At 26.1% G+C, this 14,985-nt stretch overlaps 2 protein-coding genes across 5 annotated transcripts; one reads left to right on the top strand and one right to left on the bottom strand.

The window, feature by feature from the left end:
* The first annotated feature begins 362 nt into the window (after nt 1–362).
* LOC106792997 (oxysterol-binding protein-related protein 8) lies at nt 363–9,885 on the top strand. Of its 4 annotated transcripts, none has more exons than XM_014759546.1 (17): nt 363–677; nt 1,126–1,271; nt 3,245–3,388; nt 4,855–4,907; nt 4,995–5,225; nt 5,347–5,491; nt 5,566–5,787; nt 6,746–6,954; nt 7,094–7,272; nt 7,350–7,527; nt 7,689–7,785; nt 7,864–8,060; nt 8,194–8,319; nt 8,406–8,654; nt 8,786–8,953; nt 9,344–9,519; nt 9,594–9,885. In XM_014759546.1, the coding sequence occupies exons 2-17, from the start codon at nt 1,133–1,135 to the stop codon at nt 9,823–9,825; spliced, it is 2,745 nt and encodes a 914-aa protein (XP_014615032.1). In that variant the 5' UTR covers nt 363–677; nt 1,126–1,132; the 3' UTR covers nt 9,826–9,885. The 4 variants fall into 4 exon arrangements, with proteins under 4 accessions (XP_014615032.1, XP_014615034.1, XP_014615033.1 ...); XM_014759548.1 differs by having other exon boundaries at nt 6,800–6,954; XM_014759547.1 differs by having other exon boundaries at nt 3,260–3,388.
* Nucleotides 9,886–12,232: 2,347 nt separating this feature from the next.
* LOC106793006 (protein asteroid) lies at nt 12,233–14,938 on the bottom strand. The gene has a single exon (XM_014759564.1). The coding sequence runs from the start codon at nt 14,931–14,933 to the stop codon at nt 12,729–12,731; it is 2,205 nt and encodes a 734-aa protein (XP_014615050.1). The 5' UTR covers nt 14,934–14,938; the 3' UTR covers nt 12,233–12,728.
* Between the last annotated feature and the right edge of the window lie 47 nt (nt 14,939–14,985).

The raw sequence follows: 14,985 nt of genomic DNA on the forward strand, positions 1-14,985 counted from the left end.
TTAGAATAGGCGAAACGATTTATACATATACGTATTATACATATATGATACGTGTGTCGTATATGCACTGTATAACACTTTTTAATCTTGTATTTACATATATATGTACATATATATATAGATATACATATACATATATATATATAGATATACATATATATATTTTATTTATAGTAAAATATTAAGTTTTTCTATCATATTCAATTAATAAATTAAATATATATGAGACTTATTAACGGTAAAATTCATAGTTAAATTAAAGTTAAAGTTATGCAATTGAATTAGTGATAAGGAGTTTTTGCTTTAGCGAGGGGTAATATGTGATACGTTCTCGCATAACTAACATAAGTCCAATCGTATGTTTGTAGCTAAGCTATAACGTCAAGTGATCAATGGAACATCGCACATCGCGCTCGCGCCGTTGCACATTTCTTTGCTCCGAGTATAGAATTCCAAAGCAGCAATTCCTTCGAATGTTTATTACAATTACGTTAACGTAAAATCAGTTTACTGTAAGTGAATAATAATAATTGGAATAAATAAAAAAAAATGACGGTATCCGCTTCCTTTTAGTCCATTATTCTCTTTTAAAATATCGATTTTGTGATATAATTAATTTGTGTAATGGACCTACCTGTCATATAGACACACAATCATTTTTTTTAACAAGAAAAGAGGTAAGCTATGATAATTTAACTAATAAATATTAAAATTGTTATTTTTTAATGTAACTTTGTTGTATTAAACGAATTCATTTAGATAGCAAATATTTAATCAATATTCTCGTCAGTACTTTTACATTGCATTCCAATTTTCATTGATCAACTTTTTGTCCTCTTAATTATTTCAATTTTTTACAACGTCATGACCTTAAAATATTCAATATCGAGTTTAAAATTCATTTTTGTATCCCTTTAAACATGCTTTTCGTCTATACTAATATTTTATTTTATATTTTTAATATAATTTTATTTCTAAATAGTTATTAAAACAAAAAGTCAATCATCTTTAGTTTAATATTTATTGTTTTGTTACTTTAAACATTTAATGTCCAGTAGAACTTAATATTTGTAATATATATATATGTACAAATTTGTTAATTATTAATTGTAATTTGCATTATAGATTAATCATGAGTTCGCAACCGATAGTGGTACCTGGTGGGGATCACCGAGTACAATCAGATGCTCATTCTGTACCTGCTGGAGGATGTTCTTCTGATACGTTTAAAACTATGACTCCGCCTAATGTTAGTCGGTCACTGAGCAACCGTAAGTGTTAATTCTTGATATTAGTAAAATGAATTTCAAGGTAGACGATAATTAATGAAACACATATTATTCTATAAAATATCTTACCAATCAATAGATATATTTAAGATGATGCTCTTAAGTTTAAGATCATTTTAACAATAATATTGTATTAAAACTTTAAATAGAATATAATTTTGAATATATCTGTTCCATATGTAATATTTCTGTATATTCGAAAAGTACAAAAACCGGTTGCACGTTATGTGTGTAATATTTCTTATCTATGATGTTCTTTTTTTATATCTCAATGACATTTGATCCCTTTCTAAGTAATAACATACATTTGAATTATGCATGTTCATGCCAAGAAATCCTAGGTATCATTGGTCTGTTCTTCATAAGCTAGATTATGCAATATTTTTTTTTTATTAGTCATAACAAATATCTAGGCTGTTCATCATTGGAAAAATCCTAATCTATTTAGTTTATCTAATATATATATTTTAGAAAAATTTATTTTATTAATATAAATTAATAAATCATTTTCTCCTTCTTCTACTTCTTATTCTTTTTTTTATATTATGTTTAAAAATTATATATCTTTCTTAGATCTTGGTTTAATGTTCTACTACATTAAAAATGTTTATCAATTATTTTTTTTCTGGTCATACTATCAATGTTAAGATTATAGACTAAACGTAGTTGTAGTAGTAGTAGTAGTAGTAGTAGTAGTAGTAGTAGTAGTAGTAGTAGTAGTAGTAGTAGTAGTAGTAGTAGTAGTAGTAGTAGTAGTAGTAGTAGTAGTAGTAGTAGTAGTAGTAGTAGTAGTAGTGAGAGTAATATTAGTAGCTAAACTTCAATTGTAAGATACCCTTGACATTACAAATATAGTAATGTCTATTGTAAGTTTTTTCATTAATACAAATTACATATCTACCATAGGTAATCAGAATATTAGAAAGAATTGAAATCAATAAACAGTTATTTCCAACAAACTACATTTACATTATTGTTAAAACACTTATTAGATATCTCATAGTATCACTATATCATATTATTTTAAATATTATTCCATCCATCTAAATTATTCATATCTAATAATTTAGAACTAAATGTTAATGTAATTGTATTTTTGATGATCCAAGAAACACACTATATACTACTTTATATTATATATAATTGTTGTAATAGATACTAGTTGCTAAAATATTTATTATTGTAATTTAAGTTTTATGTAACTATATCATGTTAAAGAAAGAAAAAGATAGAAATTTAAAGAAAGTTATTTTATTTCACTATAAATGTTACAAGCGTAGTTCCTGTTTTTACGAATTAATTTGTTCAGAGATTCCACTTTCTTCAAGTGGAATTTCGTGAAGTAAAAACTACACGCATATTGTTATTATTTGTATGTGTATATAATTGATATACAATACATTGATTGTAATCCTATTATTATATAAAATGATATAATTATAAAAAAATATTGTTATATATTTCTATGGACTTCTATTTTTTATTTTGCATTCTTTTGACTACTTCATCCTCCTTATACGAGAATGGCAATTATTTTTTGAAAATCTTGAAATAGAAATGCTCTCTGGTTGAAAATGCTGTTGGCTTTTAAAATGATTTGCATGGTATTTAATGCATGTGCATTTCGATATTTAATAGCTTGTCAAAAAATGTATAATAATTATTAATATTAAATTTAAAATGTATTATACAAATAACTATATTTTATTATTATTGCTTATGGATGAGATAAATAATGTAATTAGCGTTAGTTTTGTATTCTTAGAGTACTAACCATAATAATATTTATGTAGTTACAATAGATTTCGAAGTAAAACTATATCATTTTAATCAAATCAATTGTAAAGTTTTGTAAAAATTTTCATTTATTTTATAACTTATTACGTATGACATAAAAACTTAGTATTTGTAAAATGGTATAAAATTACTAATGAATATTGATTGATAAATGAAAGAACCTAAATATATAGAACCAGTGGATCAACAACTTCGTCCAAGCAGTGTCCATGTACAACCAATGCCTTTAACAAAACTTCCATCAACTGAATCACTTACAACAAGTGTAACTATTACAACTGGCCCAGTTCCTGTATCTCCAGGTATAATTAAAAAGATATTTTGCAGATATTATAATGTCATACTTATCAATAATTCAGCATTTATAAGATGCTTTTTTATCTCTTGTTTAATATCACCAATTAGGTTTTTTTTTATTCCAATTAATTAGGTACCTTAGTTAACATATGGCTTATATAAAAACACGCATGTGTCTTATGTAACATTTTAATTGATTATATATACACATATATAGATATTTATTTATATTAGATTATTAAGTACGAAACGTCAGATTATTCTGATTACTTTCAGTTCGAAATCGGACATTTTATACTTAATGACCTAATACTTATGTATGAAAAATGCATTGCAATACTTAAAGAAATATTTATTTTCATCTTTTTATCTTATGCTTGATTAAAAATGCTCAGTAAAAAATATCAAGCATGTATGAAAAATGCTAAATTTGTTAATGCTTAGTCCAAACACATTTTTCTCTTTTATATATTTATTTAGGTAATTAATAAGTAATTAAAATAGATTATAAAAAAACAACTTTAAGTTTTATAATAAATTCTTATTTTACGAAAATAATATTACTTTAAGTATATGGGATATACAACATTGTTGTTGGTGTTTCTCCTTTTTATTAAATTAAAATGTTACATTTAAAAATATCTTTAAATAACATGTAATATTAAGTGTGTACAATTTTTAGAATTATATAAAAGATATATAAAATTATGTAAATCATCAAGAGAAAATTCCTTTTATAAAAAATCAGTAAAATAATTATTAAAATTAATGAATTTATACAATAATTTGCGTGATACATTGAGAGTATAACTCAAATGATGAATATTGTAAAATTCAATCATCTTATTAAAGTATTAATGTTTTTTTACTGTCACACACACACACACATATTAATATGTCTTTTATTGTACTTTAATGCTACAAGATGTAAAAAAAGTTTGCACTGTAAATGTAATTTATATATTATTATATTACGTTAAGTTAGGTAACAAAAAGAAATGTAATTAATATACTAAAGATCATCAAATGTAATCAATTTAATGTAAAAAGTGTGTTTATAAGTTATAATATCATATCACAACAATCATACTACATTTATCAATTAAAACTCGTTACTCACTTTGTGCGTATAAAGATTACAAATTTATATATATGCGTTTGCGCGTGCACGTGTGCGATACACATTTGTATCAATAAAAAGTGTAAGTTTTTATATAACATGAAAATATTATTCACCTATTTTAAATTTGTGTAATAAACAAGAATCATGTTAACAGATTAATGAAGATTATTGATACACGTCTCATCTAAGTAAACTTTTTAAAAATTATTATTAATATTAACACTTAGACAACAGAATCATTAAATTATGTTGTGTCAATCATTAGATCATTTTTGTTTTAATTAAATAAATGTTATTGAAATTTATATCAAAAATAAATCATGATATATGATGTATAATCTGTTTTAGGCTTATCTATGATGGGAGAAGGCAGTCAAAAAACAGACAATACATCGGATAAGGTATGCATTTATTTACATATTTGAGATATTTATTACAACAGTGAATAACCAAATGTGTTAATTTTAATTTATGCATATCACTTTTAGTCTATGGATTCCTGTAAGTTGACACGAAAGGAATCTTACAAAGCACAGAGAAAAAATTATCGAATAGAAAAGAAACGTGTTGCTAATGAACTTCTTAGTTCGTTCAAAGATCCAACCGTTATTGTAATGAGCGATTGGCTTAAAGTTAGAGGAACATTGAAGAGCTGGACTAAGCTGTGGTGTATTCTCAAACCCGGCTTATTATTATTATATAAAAGCCCAAAGATAAAGGTAAATGTTATTAATTTTTTCATTTTTACTATATTTTTACTTTATACTATAAGTGTTGAAATGTATTGAAAATATTGCTAACTCACATAATGTGTGTGTCATCGAAATATAAATATTACAGAGTAATCATTGGGTTGGAACTGTTTTGCTAAATACGTGTCAAGTAATAGAGAGACCTAGTAAAAAGGATGGATTCTGTTTTAAACTTTTCCACCCTTTAGAGCAATCTATTTGGGCTCCTCGAGGACCAGAGAATGAAGCAATCGGTAAATAAATATAATATTACTTTTTAAATAAATTTTCATTTCAGTTCTAATAATGCAATTATTATTTTTTATAGGAGCTGTGGTACAACCTTTACCAACTTCTTATTTAATCTTCAGAGCACCCTCTCAAGCTGCCGGTAAATGCTGGTTAGATGCACTTGAACTTTCTTTAAGATGCTCTTCGTTAATTGTACGTTCAACTAGTGCATTGCCACGTTCTTTACAACATGATGCAACGACTACTCACGAAACTCAATGGAGTGAGGCAGATTATGAAAAACATTTTGATGAGCATGGTGAGTTTTATTGATTAATTTTATGCATGCTTGCATATTTATTGTGATTATAGAAAATTGATTATTTTTAATAATATACATATTTACGTAAAAAATAAAAAAATGTATATTTTGAATATTGTGTATAATAATAACAAGTATTTTTTGGGAAGTTAGATAAAAGGCTTTAGATAGTTGCTATAAGTAGTCATTTATTCTCACATATAAATTATTTTCACAGAATATTTTATCTGGCGTTTCTTTTCTTTCTTTTTTTTTTTAATTATTAACAATTAAACAAAATATAAATGCAGAAATGTTAAGAGACATAAAGTATGCAACATAAATCATAATTTCTCATAATTATTAAAAATCATAATATTATTATATTATGAATTAAATCTAATCTCATAATCAGAATATATATATATATATATATACTTATTTTTCTGTTTATAATCAAATTTATAACTAAAAGATAATCATTACAAGTATAATTTAAAAATAACATGCTTTTTTAATGATCAGAATTCAATTTTACTAATCCATTTAAAATTATTATCCTTTCCTACTCTTCTTCATTACCCTACAACAAATTGGAAACACTTGCTTCATAATCCAGTAGTATGTTTAAGCCAATATGCACCTAAAACACCCACGACACCTCAAAGGCGCTTATTGTCATGTCCACAGCCAATCTCACCTGCTATAGCGTGTCATCCTAAAAGTGTTTGTCCTTCACCAACTCCAATGTTTCAACAACTTTACCATGCAGTTGCATACTGGGAAAAACAGTTTCGCGATAAATCTCCTACACCTACTACAGATCCAGAGATTATTGTGTCTTCAGTTTCTATCGATGAACCAGATGGTGGGGGTACTCATCCTAGCATGTCTGGTTTTTCATCTTCTGCTTCTGCACCTGATCCATCAATTTCCTCTGCTCGTCGCATGACTGTTCCTTCTGTACATGTCCTAGAATACAAGACCCATGAGGTAGTAACGCTAGAACCTGTATACACCTCACATACAGACCTGGATGATATCAGCCAGCCAGAAAATGGAGTCGCAGTCGATGCCGAAATCAGTGCTTCAGATAGCGAATCTGAGGGTTCTGCAAAAGAAGAACCATTGGATACAATTAATGAAACTCCATATGCATCTAATGAAAATGAAGTTCTTGGCTCAGTATGTGTTTAAATATTTATTTTTCATATGTGTATATATATTGATTTATTGTATATCGTAGAATTTTGTTATTATTATTAGAAAGAATTTAAGTAGAAATAAAGCATTCATTTTTATTTTTCATTAAATTATCTCATAGGCCGGAGAAGTAGTAACAGTATTGCAGGAAGAACAAAAATCTTTAATATGGTTTTTAATGAAACAAGCACGACCTGGAATGGATCTATCTAAAGTAGTATTACCTACTTTTATATTAGAACCTCGATCATTTTTAGAGAAATTAGCTGATTCTTATTATCATGCTGATCTTCTATCGGAGTAAGCAAGAGTTCAACAAAATGATTAAATATTATCATTCATTATATCTATTACATAATGTGTATTTATTTTTATAGAGCTGTACTAGAAGATGACGCATTCACGCGTATGAAGGCAGTTGTAAAATGGTATTTATCTGGTTTTTATAAAAAACCTCAAGGCTTGAAGAAACCGTACAATCCACTTTTAGGTGAAACATTTCGTTGTTATTGGCAACATCCTAATGGTTCAAGAACATTCTACTTAGCAGAACAAGTAATAAGCATTACTTTTTATAATTTTTATTCATTATCCATTAATGCAGTCTATTACTGTTTTAAGCGGAGCAGTTTATTGTGGTTTTTAAAATGACATATATTAGCAATATATATGTATATTTATACAATTAATTAAGATCTTTCAATATAACTTTATAGTTATCTCATCATCCACCTATATCAGGATTTTATGTAACAAATCGTCAAGATGGGTTTACGATCAGTGCTACGATTATTGCTAAATCTAAATTTTATGGTAAATATATTTTGAATAAATAAAAAAATAAAAAAAAAACAAAAATTATAATTATTAATATATTTTGCGATATTTCAGGTAACTCAACATCAGCAATATTAGATGGTGTTGCAATATTAACAATGTTACCCAGAGGTGAAGATTATACGATGACGATTCCTTATGCACATTGTAAAGGTATTCTTGTAGGAACATTATCTATGGAACTTGGTGGAAAAATAGATATTGAGTGCGAGAAAACTCGTTACCATACTGAATTAGAATTTAAGCTTAAGGTAAATTTATAACTATATACATTGAATCTTTATCACTAATTGTAAAAGATATTTTATTAAATATTGCTATGATACAATTATTGTATGATATTTTTATAAATATAGAATAAATTTTTTCTTATTGTATCATTAGCCATTTCTTGGAGGATCAGAACAGATGAATCAAGTAGTAGGAAGAATACGTTTAGGGAAAGAAACTCTTGCTACTATTTCAGGATATTGGGATGGACAAATAATGATTACTGATAAGCGAACTGGAGTAAGTTAGAAGCTGATTATTATTATTATTAAACTAAATATAATGAATATTGTTAATACTAACAAATATCTGATATCTTCTTACAGCAAGAAAGTATATTTTTTAATCCAACTACAGAGGTACGTAAAAATAGATTGAAAAAATATACTGTGCCTCTGGAATATCAAGGTCCATGGGAAAGCGAAAAATTATGGCTTGCTGTTACACATGCTATTAATCGAGACGATCAATATGCTGCTACCGAAGCAAAAACGCAACTAGAAGAAGCTCAAAGAGAACGAGCTAAAGAACGCAAAAATAATGGTCAAGAATGGGTTCCTAAATATTTTGTACAGGTAGGTAATTGTGCATGGTTATTTTTATACATTCGTAAATAAAAATTATAATAATTAATAAGCCATTATAAACTATGTGTTATTGAAAAATAATATATTTATATATATATGTATATATTTTTTGTTAATAGGATATTATAACAGGTAATTGGGTGTATAGACACGCAGATGCTCGACCATGGGATCCTAGAAATGATGTAGTACAATATGAACATGATTATATTATACGCACAAAAACAAGACATAAGACACCAATTATGCGTACTGGTAGTATTGTTTCTACAGATCCTATAACGCAGGTAAAGATATATTAAATATAATTAATAGTATACAGATAAAGATATATATTGTTAACTACAATTTATAGTATATATGCTATTATTAATATTTTTCGTTACCTTCTTCGCTTATCATATGGCAATGCAAGTTCCCAATTTATCAATTTTTATGGTACGGTAATTTCTTTAGAATAGTAAGCCTAATCAAACCTTATATTGTGCACTTCGAAGTAGTATATCTTAAAAATACTTATAGAAAATTTTAATATAATTTAGTTAGTGTTTATAATAATTAAATTAATCTTCAATTGGCTTTTCTCAATGGATTTATTAGAAGTATCATTAATATAAATATATGCAATTAATAAAAGTAAATCAATAAAAAAATATTCATTTTGTTTTTTTTTATAGATGCCATTACTTCAAGCTGAGTCTCGTTCATCACTATCTGTGTTAAAATCTTCAAAACGACAATTGTCTAATAATTTACCTCTTACAGAAACTGCACACGACTCGGGTAGTTCATCTGCCGAGTTACATTCAGATTCTAGTCAGTCAATAGGCAAAAGAAGACGTGCTACGACAAGGTAAAATATTGATTACTTTAACGATATTTAAAATTTTATTATATACTTTTATATAAAATAATTCGAATTTACAGATTACTAGATATCACTAAAGACATAGAAAATCAAATATCAGAATATGGTGAAAAATTGAATCGTATTCAACATCTAATTGAACAACTTGCTGTAAGGCAAAGAGCACAAATAGAGCAACAACATCATATAAATGTCTTTAAAAGTTTTTTAGATACTATACTCGTTATCGTAGTTGTTTTCCTTGTGCAATATTTTATGAAAGTATGGAATACAGGACCTAGTACAAGTTGAAATAATTTATTATAGTGTCCTATACGTTACGTAATTATTTACATATAGTAAAATAAAAAAATCAGCTTTTTATTTTTCATAATAAAAATATATATATATATAAATATGTATACATTTTTTTGTCCATAACAAAAAATATATATTATAACATTAACCACACACACACACACATAACTGAATTACATAGAAAAATGTGTACAATATTTATGTAAAATTATTTTCATAGGGTATCAAAGGTGTATAGTTAATGCCTAATCTATTGGATTACCAATCAATATGAGCTTAATTTCTTGTATATAATAGCTAAATTGCAACATTATATAAGATACTATACATATTCTAATTATTATAATTGTAATTGTGCAACTACTCTATGGTAAAATGCAAATATAATAACGAAATTATTACAGTAAAGTTCAAATAATCTTGTAGATTACATACTTGATGTCTATATATTATATAAAGTTATAAAAATTATAAAAATTAATTGTAAATTGTACCATTGTTTTGACTCATTGATCTTCATTGAAGTATCTTAATATTATATATCCATCCTTTAAGTTGGAGAGCTTTGTATCAATGAATTAAACAGTGTTTTAAGAGTAATTGCATGTTTAAACTTGTATAAATATTAACATAAAGCTTTATTCCTCTAATTTAATAGAATTCATTACAATCGGTACGAGAAATATTTACGAAATAAATTTCAGTATAATATTTTTTATAAACAAAATTTATATATCTCTGCACGCTCTTTTAGAGGAATCACATATTTGTAAAGTATCTATAGAGCTTTATTACATTTTATTTGTGACTGATATAATGACGAATTGATGAATTTTATTTAATTTATAGTACAGTGCCTAATAAGTCTTTGGTGTTCATGATTTAATATAAAAAAAGGTGTAAAAATATAATAAACATGATCCCTGAAAATGAAAGATTTTAATAATGATATTCCAGAAAAAAAAAGAAGTATTGTTATAAATATTTAAAAGTTGGTCCTAATGTTATCACCGCCTGGTATCAACGTTAACATAATATTTCCGTATATTATATGATACTTGGATTATACGATAAGCATATTTATATTTTACAAATACTATTTTTAATCATATACCAAAATTCGATTACATTTAATAATCCAAATATAATAATATAATGTTTAAAAAAAAAGTTATTTATTGAAAGAAATATCTTTTCTATAATATAGTTTCTACATATAATAAAACGTTCCTTATATATATATATATATTGGCAAACTTGCTAAAATATTGCAAAACTTCCTGATTGATAAGAAATTAGGATCAAGAGAAAATTGTGAAAATCGATTACTAGAGTTTTTCGCCAATAAGGACCAAGACTTCTATGAGAGAGGCATTATGAAGCTACCTTTAAAATAGTAACAAATTATACAACAAAACGGTGCATATTTGACCCAAATTGGACAATCCGAAATATCTTAAATAAAGTCTTGAATTTCACGCAAAAATAATGGATTTCTTTTTCCCCAACCTATTATTATAATTATAAATATTCTAAGTAGTATTTAATATACATAAAAGAATTATCGTTTTTAATGTTGTATTTCCTCAACTTTGTATTTTGCATCTATATAAGAAAAATTATTATTGTACATGATCACTTTATTATGCAAATAAACTAATTCATTTCACTAATCTTATAAATATAAATGATGTATGCTTCTCGAATAGTACATTTGTCTAAGTATTTCTTTCTTAAAATCAAAAACAATGAAACTATTCCAGGTAATAAAGTTTACATCCTGTATATATATTTGTTTGATTCTAATATTTTTATAACATAAATGTCACTTATGTCAGTATCCCTCGGATTGTCAAATTCATAGGTTGTTAATAACAAAAATTTATAATATCATTTAATTAAAAAAAAAAAAAACATAATAATGCATAAAACACAAGGTTGAATTTAATTGCATGTGAACAAATGTGCAGATTGTAAATCATATGTATGTAAAAGATAACATTATTTTTGTTTCCAGATTATTCTAAAATAAATCAAGGATCAATACCGGTAACTCCGCAAATGATACAAAATGCTGTAGAAGTCTTACAAATGAGAAAGCTTTTTGTTAACACTGAATTAATAATAGATTATTTGATAAGACATTATCCGGTTGATAACAAAACAATTACAATAGAAATTATTCCAAAGTTAAAGCATGCCGTACGTATTGGATTAATAGCAAAATATGGAGATGATCAATTTTGTATTCCGACATTACTACAAGACGCTAATATATTTGAAACGACATTCACTTCACTTTAGAATTTTTATTACATTGTAAGATTATTTTTCTTTTATTTCTTTCTAGAGATATATTTTATTTTACTATTAATGTGAAAAAAAAGTACACATATACTTGATAAATTTTCAAATTTATTTTTCCTATGAATAAAATTGTATTCTACATTTTCGACTTACAATTAATTTTTTATATAGAATCACTCTTGCTCGCTCGTACCCATCAATTGTACTTTATATAACTGATATACTCTGTATATATAAAGTCATTCGTATATCCTTCTTCTTTTTGTTAGGACTTCGTCCTGTTATATTTTAGCTATATAGTTCTCTTCAGGGCGTTTATTGCTCTTACGACTCTGATGTTCAACTTTCATGCCACCGTTTTGGAGGTCTTCCCGATGGTCTCGTTGTTCTTATTTTTCCTATTTTTGCCACTTTCGACAGTCTACTGTCGTCCATCCTGTCGTCAATCCTATTTACATAGTCTCGTCACTCTCTTCTCCTCCTTTTTATCTACCTTATCACGTCTTGGGTCTTACATTCTTTTCTTATTTCTTTGTTTCTTCTTCTGTCTCTCGTATATTCGTATATTTAAAAATATAATCATAATATAATTAACAATTATCATTATTTTGTCCTGTAGGAACATTTGTGTGAAAATTAAAAAGTAACTTAGCTTGAGTTAAAATTGCATTAAATAGACGAGCAAAATTTGGAGAATTCTGAAGTTTTAGTTTAATATAATCTTCAACGTTTTTACGTTTATTAAAACTAACATATAGATTATATATTAAAGTACCATTAAACATGTAATATAGTTTTGGAGTTTCATATGGATGACCCAATAGCGCATTCAAATCAAAACTATGTTTCAAACAATTTTGAAATTGTGTGAATATATGAACAATCTTTGGTTTATATAGTTTTTTATTTTGTTGAATTTTCGGGTCGATGTCGTTATAAGATATAAAGAATGGCGCTAACATTAAACAATCAGTTTCCGTAATTTCATTTATTAATTCTGTAATACTCTTTTCTTCAAGTAACTGCGGAGAAAGATCTATTTCTCCAATTTGATTTATTAAGTCTGTAACTTTCATTTCTTCATCTAGTATTGAAAAAGAATTAAATGTTTGTGATTTTGATTGAGTATTTCTTTCTAATACTTTCAACTTATTACTGAATTTTGATCTAAATGATGTAATTGATTTATAAAAACCAATTTTTAAATGAATAATATGTTGTAACATTGCAAAGAGTAACGCATATATATGAATATTAGATGATAATGATAAGTTATCTATCCAATATTTTATTGCAGTAATATACAATCTCCAATTTTGAGGAAATTTATTCACAAGATCGTATTGTTTTATATTTAAAGTATTATCATAAATGTATTTTCTTATATTTAATGGGACTTCTCTAAGATCGAAAAGAGATGGAATTTTATCAATACCAATATTATCAAGGTATTGTAATGAATATTGAATTATCTTATTATCTGGTCCTCTAGTTAAAATGTGTGAGTTTTCCTTTGATTTTTCAAATCCTGTTATAAGTAATGTATATATAACATCAATAATCTTTTTGCTCATAAATATACTTGATGGTTGATTATAATCTTCAGCTTGTGCAGGATACAAATACTTTTTGTGCGCTAATAAAGTTATAAAATAATTTGGGAAAAAACCTTTAGAAAATTCAACGATAAACCAATGGGGTAACTGATCAATAATATCCTCCTGTACAATTTTAAACGAAAAACCTTTCGTATTTTCGTATTTTTTTAATAGGAGATGTATCGTACTAATTATATTATCTCTAGGAATCGTATCAAATTCTGTTCTTGCAGTGGTAATATTATTAATAGTTTCTTTGGAAAAACCCAATTGAAACAGTATATCTTCTGGTATATTGATATATTCATTTATGATCATCTCCATTATTTTAAGTATTCGTGTTTTACTATCCAAATGTACATAATCTATTATGTTAGATATAACAGTGTTTATTTCTTGTTGAGCCAACCATTGAAATATAGCCTGTATGCGATACTGCATTTGATTATTACAACGTAATTTTTTCTTTATTACTTGTTTTTCTATAGCCTTGCACAAATCATCGAATTCCTGTGGCTCTATGTAATCATTTCCAATCAACATAGCAGCTAAGGGTAACTTCCAATCAACCAATCCTTTAAACATACTAAATAAAAACTCTATTTTATAAATTGAACATACTTTTGGCAATTCTGTACTTTTTCGTGTCCGTTTCAATGTATTGAACGGTATATACATTGATCCATAAATAAAAAAATCAGAATCAAGACTAAGTACAGGGCATTGTAAAAGTTTAGCAACACCAGCTATGGCATTGTCAGCTTCAAATAAACATTGTACATATCTTATGTCCATTTCATTCAGAATTTCCTTAAAAACGTGAAACAATAAAGCAGGATAGAAAGCACGTGTATTAGAACTATTAAATATAAAGCAAGGAAAATGAATAAGTGCTGATTTATATCTATCATATAAACGAGACATTACAGTCTTTGTTTTTCTAGATTCAAAACTACCATCTAGTAGAACTAATGGTGTTACTTTGCATTTCATTAGGTTTTCAAAGAAATTTTTAACACAATTAGCGTATTCATTATAATCACCTCCAAATGCTTCATTAGATTTCGTATAATGCCAAAATATTTGATACGCAAGATTATTGCCATCGATAACCAAGAACGTATCACATAATTTATAATCTTTAAAAAAATATTCTGCATGATCTTGAATATAACTTGTCAAGCCTGGTAGACCCATTTTTAATAAATACTTTATAATTTATAATATTAAAAGCCTTTTTTTCTTTTCT

Source organism: Polistes canadensis, unplaced genomic scaffold (assembly GCF_001313835.1).
Source record: "Polistes canadensis isolate GaletaPanama2010 unplaced genomic scaffold, ASM131383v1 scaffold_10, whole genome shotgun sequence".
Classification (NCBI taxonomy): Eukaryota; Metazoa; Arthropoda; class Insecta; order Hymenoptera; family Vespidae; genus Polistes; species Polistes canadensis.

Excerpts from the sequence above, each read along its gene's own strand:
- LOC106792997 (XM_014759546.1), top strand. The coding sequence starts at position 1,133 with ATGAGTTCGCAACCGATAGTGGTACCTGGTGGGGATCACCGAGTACAA. Across the intron at positions 3,389-4,854 it reads CCCAGTTCCTGTATCTCCAG|GCTTATCTATGATGGGAGAA; the intron begins GTATAATTAAAA and ends AATCTGTTTTAG. Across the intron at positions 5,226-5,346 it reads ATAAAAGCCCAAAGATAAAG|AGTAATCATTGGGTTGGAAC; the intron begins GTAAATGTTATT and ends TAAATATTACAG.
- LOC106793006 (XM_014759564.1), bottom strand. The coding sequence starts at position 14,933 with ATGGGTCTACCAGGCTTGACAAGTTATATTCAAGATCATGCAGAATAT.